This window comes from Suricata suricatta, chromosome 8, assembly GCF_006229205.1.
Source record: "Suricata suricatta isolate VVHF042 chromosome 8, meerkat_22Aug2017_6uvM2_HiC, whole genome shotgun sequence".
Taxonomy (NCBI): domain Eukaryota; kingdom Metazoa; phylum Chordata; class Mammalia; order Carnivora; family Herpestidae; genus Suricata; species Suricata suricatta.
The window spans coordinates 847416-856921 of record NC_043707.1 but is presented as its reverse complement, the minus strand read 5'-3'; the positions used below and the strand labels follow the sequence as shown (position 1 = coordinate 856921).

At 66.1% G+C, this 9506-nt stretch overlaps 1 protein-coding gene across 1 annotated transcript in view; it reads right to left on the bottom strand.

Moving 5' to 3' along the window:
- Window positions 1-7195: 7195 nt before the first annotated feature.
- Window positions 7196-9506, bottom strand: part of SSTR5 (somatostatin receptor 5) — a 6779-nt gene continuing 4468 nt past the window's right edge. The window contains exon 3 of the mRNA XM_029949928.1: window positions 7196-9506. Coding sequence (XP_029805788.1) covers window positions 8444-9506 — 1063 coding nt within the window. The 3' untranslated portion in view covers window positions 7196-8443.

Here is a 9506-nt window from a genome sequence, read left to right as displayed (position 1 = left end):
CGGCCCCGGGGAGGGCCCCCCCCCCCGCAAAACCTGGCCCTGGGCAGCACCCCTCCCCCAGACACCACGCGGCTCTGCCTCTCCCTCGAAGCTGAGAGGCCACACCAGCAGTGTTTGAGCTCCAGCTGTATGCAGTGCTTGAACACCGACTGTGTGTGGCGTTTGAGCACCAGCTGCATGCAGACAGTGGCTGCAGCTGGACAGACTCGGGGCCTAGCCTGGCGGGGATGGACACAGACCATCCATCCAAGTGGATGCCACCAGTGGTCCGGGCGGCAGGGGGTGGGCCTGGTGGGCTGCGGAGGGGAGGGCGGGGCAGGCGGGGTTCCCCGTACAGGTGGAGGGATCCTTTCCGCATATAAAGGGCTGAGGCAGACGGCGAGGCTGTGGAGACATTTACAAAGCATCTGGTGGCTGGATGCTGGGGCGGCGGGGAGGGGTGGGCCGTGGAGCGGGGGCCAGTGGCCAGGGCAGGGGCGGAGCGGGGTGGGCAACACAGATCCTGCCCCGCTCCGAGCTGACTCTAGCGAGAAACATGCTGAATCCCAGGGTGTGCGAGGGTGGCCAGGGCGGCGTCCAGCGGAGCGGGGCGTGGGCTGGACCGGGGTGAGGGTCACCCTGGGGGGAGCACGGGCCCAGCTTCGTCCGTTTGGACGGTGGAGGAAGGTCATGCCTGGCCGTGCGCCAGAGCCCGGGGGCCCGAGGCTCCCATCGTCACACGTAAGAACGAGGCCCTGCAGGCAGGGGTGTAGGTGGAGGGTGGCAGTGCTGTGCCATATGAGGGCACCGTGCACCCCAGGGTTGGAGCCACCAGTCTGCCCGCCCCCCACCCCTCGGAGGCCACTTGGAGTCTGTCCCTTTCCTGGTGCGTGTCCTCCTCCCCTGGCCTCCGGCAGGCCCTCCTCGGCCTCATCGCTGCCACCTCCTCCCCGGGCCTCCCCCGCGGCTGCCCCCCTCAGGCCAGGCCCTCGGGGCGGTGCGGCCACCCACTGGCTCAGGTCCTGGCCCCTGCTGAGGCCACTGGAGCTTGGGCGGACTGTACTCACAGGACATGTCAGAGCCTTGTGGAAGGAAGGTCTGTAGGCCCCAGGCCAGGACATAGGGCATGGCAGAGGTGCTGCCGGAAGCCCCAGCCCCTCCCCTCTGGGTGCACCAGGAACAGGCGGGGTCCCACAGCCCACATTCACTCTGGGCCCCCACAGAGCCCCGAGATGAAGCCCCCAGACCCACCTGCCCTGGCGGACCTCCGGGAAGGGTGGGGGGGAGTGGGGGCAGCAGGGACCACTGTCCCGGACACACAGGAACAGAGGGCCGCACCCTTGACAGGTGGAGAAACTGAGGCCCGGCAAGGGTGTGTATGGTAAGGGAGCCAGCCCTCCATTGGCTGGGCTGCCCCCCAAGTGTGGCCCCGGAGGAAGAGGGCCCTATTGGGGAGGGGTTCTGGGGACCCCTTTGCTGTCCGCACAGGGCCCGTCTCCAGGGGGAGGGTCTCTGCCAGCATCCCCCTCCATGGTCGGGTCCTGAGCCCCCTGAACAGTGGACACACCCCACTGGCACATGGTGGGTCCTGCCTGGCGTGTGTCCGGGCACCCGAGGTACAAGACCCTCACAACCCGTGTGCAAGCCCTAGAGCCAGGCCTGGGTGGTGGGGTGCCCGAGACGGAAGCTGAGCCCCACGAGGGTGGGTTCCTGTGCCCCCAGTGCGCCTGCCCAGCCCCTCACACGCCGTCCAGGCTTCAAGAGCCCTGCCCTGAGCAAGTCATAGGCGAGCAGGGCAGCACAGGCAGGGCTCTGAACCCAGAGACCCGGGGCACCAGGGGGCTCAGAGAGCACCCCCCTGAATGCGCGAGCCCCCCAGAAATGTGCGACCCCCAGGAATGCATGACCCCCCAGGAATGCACAAGCCCCCAGGCCCTCCTAGGCAGGTGCAGCCAGACTCGGGCTCATTAGAGTCAAGGACATGGTGTGGGGAGCCAGCACGGAGTTGTGGGGGGGACGAGAGGGACAGAGGGGCCCCTGACCCGGCATGCAGGCAGGGGGACCCTCAGCGTGTATGTTGGCCTTTGGCCTGGGCCCTTCTATGGCTGCAGGAGCTGGCCCCACACCAGGCAGCAGCTCGGGCAGGCACACCAGGAACAGCCTCAGGGCATGGCGGGGAGCGGTGGGGGGCAGAGAGGGCTCTGCAGTAGGGACGGCGGGCGCAGCCACACAGGAAAGGGGTGTCTGTGAGGGGATTGGGAAGATCTGACTTCCCCCCATCCCCACCCCAAGTCCTGACCGGGACGGGGCCCCTGGACCCTAGCGTGCGGCAGCCCAGCCGGGCCGGAGGGAAGCCCACGGCTCTCGAGCCGGCTGCGGGGCCTCGGCTCCCACTGCCCCCACCGCCGGCAGCGGGCCAGGAGGGTGGCAGTCAGGCCCCGGAGCAGCCCTCCCGAGAGCGGCTATTGCCTGGGGGACCCGGGTCTGCGGGCCCAGCTGCGGCCCCCTCTAACCTCGAGGCGTGAATCTGGCTGCTCACGGAGCCTGGACGAGGGACGCTCTGGGACAGCTCCGCAGAGCCTCGGGGCACAAGCTCTGCTCCCAGCTGCTGGCCGGGGAGGGTGTCTGGTAACCCCTGGCAGCCAGGGCCACCACGTCCCCCGGGGCCAGGGGTGGTGTGGGGCGCGCGCCTCAGGGCCCTCGGTGGCTCTGGGACAAAATGGCAGTGCTGGCACCCCCCCTCCTTAGGTACAGAGATGACCAAGTGGGACCCAGGGTCCGTCCCCGTCCCCACACGCCCTGCAGCTGAAGCTGCACAGGGGAGGGAGCGACCGGACCGGACAGCCAGCGTGGGACTCGGGGTGGCCAGGCGTGTGCACCGTCACGAGAAGACGGCTGGAGAAGCCGTGGGCCCCGGAGAGGGGGTGGACTCCTGCCGCTCCATCCACGTTAGTCTGTCCGCTTAGCGGATTCCCACAAAACATCCATTGAAAACATTTACGTGAAATTCACAGAACATGAAATTTAACAGTTTGAAGCAAACAATTCAGTAGCATTTAGCACATTCACAGTGTGGCTCAACTACCACCTCCATCTAGTTCTGGAACTTTCTCATCACCCCAAAAGGAGTCCCCGTCCCCCCCCCCCACCCCGGGCCACCACTGATCTGCAATCTGTCCCCAGATTTGCCTCTTTCCGGCGTTTCAGAGAAACAGTCACCGTGTGGCCCTTGCACGTTGTTCTGTCTGTGAGGTCACGTCCTCCAGGTGGGTCCACACTGTGGCGTCTGTCAGGCTTCGTGCCCTTCAGTGGCTGAACCCTATCCTGCTGTGTGGACGGACCACAGCGCGTCCTCTGCCCATGGATGTCACCGATAGTGTGGACAGCGCTATCGTGAACGTTTGTGCAAAATCCACTTTCTCAGTTTTGTGGAACAACGCTGGACACAACCTAAAGTGGATAGGATTCTAGAACATTCTGAGACCCAGCTCTGCTCTGTGTGGAAACCCGGCCTGTGCCGGGAGATGTGGCAAGTGCCGCGGCCACCAGGCAGAGGCCAAGGGAGCCAGGAGAACCAGAGTGACCAACGTGCCGGCGAGGGAGGAGGCCGTGACGGGGACACACACAGTGAAGCACCTTTCCGTTAAGTAAAAGAGCCACCAGCAACACAGCCATTAAAAACACGTGGGACACCCCCCCACAGTGACGTGATTCAAGCCATCCACGAATGACGAACAGGAGAGCTAGACGTGCTCCATCCACACGACACACGCTCCGACACGCGCTTGGACAAGGATGACCTTGAGGACGTTGTGTTCAGTGAGATCCGCCCGTCGCAGCAGGATGGAGAGTCAGGTGCCCCTGGAGACAGACCCTGGAGACAGGAGGAGACGGTGGTCCCTGGGGGCGGGGGAGGGGTGGGGACACGGGAGAGCTGTGTGGCCAGACGGTGGTCGTGGTCCCAAACAGCAGGACTCCTGCCACTGAACTGTGCCCCTAAAACGGTTAAGTGGTAAACTTTGATTGCGTGCACTTTACCACAACAAAACTATTGGAAATACTTAGCCAATCTCTGGACGGGGCCCCCATTCTCGATGTAAAGACCAAGTGGGAGCCTGACCCGCAGCTGAGGGGCAGGCCAGCTTTGTAAAACTAGCAGACCCTGCTCTCCAGCAGCCCTGACGCCCACACGCACGACGTGAGGACACGCACGACGTGAGGGCCGGACTGTCCCTTTGCGTGGGAAGGATGAGGGTCCTCTCGGGCCCGGGGACGCTGCTCGGGGGGGGGGGGGACAGCCCGAGCGCCGGCATCCAGACATGCTCCTTCGAAGGGCGCCCGGTCACCACCTTCACACATACTCCGGGGGGACCCAGGGGGACGGGCCCCAGCAGAGAGGCCCAGAGGACACATGGACAGATCCATTGTCCAGAGGGCCAGTGAGGCCGCAGCCAGGTGTCGGGGGCAGGGGGCAATGGCCCCAATCCCACTGCACCACCAGCCACGGGGCGGACCCCTGTGTGGCTCCAGGGACTCCTCGGCATACCTTCTGGGGGCTGAGTTAGGAGCGAGGGAGGAGACCCGAGGTCAGGCTGGGCATCGTGTCGGCAGGGACTGGGGGCAGCTCCCGATGTCACCGGCACCCCAGGCCCGATGGCCACCGGAGCACGGGCTGGGGGGGGCGTTGGGCATCTCCTTTCCCCCACACCCATCCCCCAGCTTCGCCCTGAGCCCCGTGGGCCACATCACCACCTCCCAGACTGTCTGGCAAGGGGGAGCCCTGCAGGGTCCGGGAAGCAGGGAACAGGGAGGGGCGGGCACCCAGTCCCAGCGGCCCTGGGCTACAGGAGGCCGCCTCCTTTTTCGCAGAACCCTGTCCTCCGCGCACTGTCACCACCCACCACTGCAGAATGTCCCTTAGGAAGCCTTCTCAAACAACCTGGCGGGGCGGCTGCCTGTTTCCCGCGGACAGGCTGGGGCCGGGAAACAGGGGAGTGGGGGCCACGGTGGGGGGATGCTGAGTAGGAGAAAACACGGTCGGTCCCCACTGCTCGGCCATCAGTTTCCTCCAGCAAGAGAAGCAGCCTGTGTGGCGGGGGACCTGCCAGCCTCCCTCCTGGAGCATGTCTGGCCCCCCCTACCACCACGGGGCCACAGTCTGCAAGAGGGACTCTGGGACATCTACAAATGTCGGGGACGGCTGGGCTGGCAGAGGGCCAGCTGTTTGTGCGGGTAGAGCCCTTGCCCCTCCCCCGCACCCTGTGCCTAATGGTGCCCCTGGACCAAATGCATAGCAGGCCCTGAAGGAGGGGGGTCAGGGGAGGCCTGGAGGGAGTGGGAGCCCCAGAGTAGGGAGGGGCAGGGATGGGCCCCCCCCCAGGATCCTGGGCAGCCACAGGACCTTTGGGCAAGACCTCCAACGTGGCCAGAACCCCCTTTGTTCAACGTCTTTTATTCATTCAACAAACACGCCATAGAAGCCGGATGGCATCAGCCAGCCTGGACAGGACAGGACAGGATGCTTGACCGCAAGGGAGGGGGCGCGGCAGTGACTGGGACAGAGACCCCCAGGGGCCAGGGTGAAGGAGGGGTCACAGACCCGGCTGTCTTTCTGTGTCCTTGTCCCCACCTTGCCCTTGGGATCCAAGCTATGCAGGGGCTGTGATCAGTGAGTGGTGAAGACCCTGCCATCCTCCTGACACCCCAGAGCGTGGCCCGCTCCCTGCACCCGACGGTCCTGTGAGAAGTCCTTCCCACTGTCTCCCCGCCGTCTGTCCATCCTCTTGCGCCAGGACACCGGAGGGGGCGGGCCCTTTCTGACCCCACCCGGGCACCCCCACATCACTCCTGCTGGCGGGGATTGGCTGGGGAGCACCACCCCAGGGCCGGCCGGCCTCGTTTCCCTCACTGTGGGGATACCTGTCCCACCTCATGCCCCGCCCACCAGGCAAACAGACCCCTCCCGGCTCTGCGCCCATCAGAGGCAGCCGCATCCTGGCCCTGCAGGCCGGATTTCCTGAGCTAGGTCACTCCGGGAGCCACTGGAGCCCAGCAGCCAATAAAAGGCACCGATGCGTGGAGAGAGCCCATAAAGCAGGTCAGCCGCTTGGGCGTGTTTGCTCTGTGCCCCCCCACCCCTCCGTCGGGGCCTGGGTACCCCGTGACCCCCGCAGCTGTCCCCAGCCGGCGCTGGGCTGCGTCCCCGGGCCCTCCTCATCCACCTGCCCTGATCCCAGACAGGCTCGCAGGAGTGTCTGGGTCCTCTCAGCTCCTGCTCCCAGCCGCACCGTCACCAGGCTTCAGGGACTGTCCACACTGGCCAAGCCTCGTTCCCAGCAACCTCCCAGAGCCAGGGGAGGCTTCCTGGAATCTGCAGGGACGTCCCATCAGGCCCTGGGCACACACACCTGTGCATGCACACACATGCACACGCATGCACATACCCATGCATGCTTGCACGCACACCCACGCACACACGACATGCCCACACACATGCATGCTCGCACACGTGCACATATGTACACACGTGTGTGCGCGCACATGCACACACATGTGCGCACAAGCATGAGCTCACACACATGCACACACGTACGTATATGCATGCTCGCACACATGTGCGCATTGACACGCATGCTCGTGCACACACTCACGCGCTCACACACACATACACACACGCATGCTTGCACACACGCACACACCCAGCACAGCAGGAAACGGTCAGGGCGCTGCTGGCACGTGTAGTGCGCACATACATGCATGAGGGCGCTCTGGGCTGGCATGGCCCGGGGGGTGGGGCGGGGGGAGCTCACAATGTCAAATCAGTCGAGAGAAATCGATCTGGACAGAGATTTCCGAGCCATCTGCTCGCTCCCCAAAGTCCTGCTGAGAAGACGCACTTTGCATCGAAGCCCCAGAAAGGCCTGACTTGGGTGCCTGCCGCAGGCTGGGCCAGCCTAGGCTTCTCCTAGGGCCCCTCCCTCCCGGGGGCGGGTCGCTGGGGACGGGGGTGGGACGCCGGGGGCAGGGCCCCAAACGAGCCCCCTGCTCCCCACATGCACGGGGGACCCCAGGCTGGCTCTCCCTAAGGCCCTGCTGGTTTGCACTTTCCATGTTTTCACCTGCGTGTGGGGCTCCTGCCCGCTCCCAGCCTCGGCTGACCCGCGAACCCAGATTGGCACCAGCTTCGATCGGCTCCAGGGACAATATTTGCTTTGGGAAAGAGTCAAACATTTATTCTCCAATTTATTCAGGAGATCGGTTGTCAAACACAGGCGCCCTCGCCACGCTGCTGCGTTTCCAGGCCTTGGCCTCTGTCCAGGGCTGGCGCGGGGTCCGGGCGGCGCTGCCCGGGCCTCCCCTTGCCCAGCACAGCTCTGCCGGCCCCCCTTGCCCTCCTGCCCTGTGTGAGCCGGGGTGACATCAGAGAGGGCTGTCCCGATGGGGTGGGGGGTGCGCAGGCCCTCGTGAACCCCGGCGTTCTGGTCACTCTCCTTCCAGCCTCGGAGACGCCCGAGGCCCACGGTGCCCCAGCAGGTCTCCGGCCAGGGGCGGTGGGGGGGCGGTGTTTCTGGGGGCGGATGGACCATCCAGTCTGGGCACGGCGGCGCGCCCCGGGGGCCTGGCGTTTGCTGGTACTCACAGGCCCCCACACAGCGCTGCCTTCCAAGAGGCTGCCTTTTGTGCCGGAGCTGCTCCCTCCACTGCTATCCGGAAATTTCTCCTCTGCTGCTCTCGCCCTCTCCAGGCAAGAGCCCCTGCCCCTCTCCCGACACCCTTGGCACAGGGCCCCTCTGAACACTTGTGTCCCCTGGACCGAGAAGCCTGGGGGCCGACCATCCTCCCTCAGTCCGGCCACTTTGCTTGCCGCTACCCCATCCCAGTCCCGCCACGGAGCCCTCGGTCCCCAGCCCGTCCCTCACTGGCCCCCAAACCATGACTGTGGCCAGCCAGGAAGGAAGATCGGTGGTGGGGGTGGGCAGCCGGGGGTCTCCAGGGAGAGAGCGCTCTGCAGTCCCAGGCGTCCCCCGTGGGACCCTGGCCCACCCTCCCCACCCCGCAGGCCGCACACAGCCGTGTTCCCTCTGCACCTGCCACCCGGAGTCAGCACGGTCGGTGGGCAGTGCCGGGGGCAGAGGCCGGGGCCCAGGTGCTCAGGCATCTTTGTTTGCACAGACGGACACTTAACCGGGTGACGCAGGGCTGGTGTGAGGAGGCACATGGGACCGCAGGGCAGAGGCAGGGAGAGCAGTCACCGGCTCACACCAGTGGTCACTCTCCCGTCCAGCAGGATAGCATGGGCTGGGGGCAGGATAAAGTCAAGGTGCCCTGAGCGCTGCCTGGGACACCAGGCCTCTCCCCCACCCCCAGCGTCCCAGGAGCCCAGTCTCCACGGCGTGAACAGGCTGGGGGCGGAGGGAGTGACAGCGGTCAGTGCAGGACGCCCCCCCCCCGCCCGCCTCGGCCCTCACAGCTGGCTGGTCTGCATGAGCCCGTTGGCCTCGGAGGTGCGCCCGGGCAGCGTGGCCTCCTGGCCCCGGCCGCCCTTGTCGGGCTGTGGCTCCGTGGCGTCTGCATCCTCCGCCCCGTAGCCCTTGCGGAGGCACAGAACCTTCCGGAAGCTCTGGCGGAAGTTGTCCGAGAGGAAACCGTAGAGCACGGGGTTGGCGCAGCTGTTGGCGTAGGACAGGATGACCACGAAGAAGTAGGCGCCGGCGGAGGCGGGCTCCTCGGGCAGGACGAAGGCCAGGTTGACGATGTTGATGATGAAGAAAGGCAGCCAGCAGCCCACAAACACCGCGACCACCACCACCACCATGCGGGTCACCTTGCGCTCCGAGCGCCGCCGCGTGGCGCCCACCCGCACGCCCGACGCCTTGACCTTGACCACGATGAGCAGGTAGCAGAGGCAGATGACCAGCAGCGGCCCGAAGAAGCCCAGCACGGACGTGTAGATGATGAACACGGCGCCCCACAGCCCCACGGGCTCCGGCCAGCTCAGGTTGCACGTGCCCCAGCCCTCCTGGATGTCCGCGAAGACCACCAGGGGCAGCGACATGAGCAGGGAGAAGGTCCAGACGGCCGCGCTGGCCAGCTTGGCCACCCGGGGCCGGCGCCAGCGCGCCGAGCGGATGGGGTGCACCACGGCCAGGTAGCGGTCCACGCTCATGACGGTCAGGCAGAAGATGCTGGTGAACTGGTTGATGCCGTCCAGCGTCATGACCAGGCGGCACAGGACGTGGCCGAAGGGCCAGTAGGACGCGGCGTTCTGCGTGGCCAGGAAGGGCAGCCCCAGCAGGAGCAGCACGTCGGCCACGGCCAGGTTGAGGATGTAGATGTTGGTGACCGTCTTCATCTTGGCGTGGCGTAGCACCACGTAGATGACCAGAGCGTTGCCGCCCAGCCCCACCACGCACACCAGCAGGTACAGCACGGGCACCACCACGGCGCGGGCCCCCGGCCAGGGCACCAGCCCCCCCAGCGTCCCGTTCTGGCTGCCGGCGCCGGGGGCCGCTGCGGAGGCGTTCCAG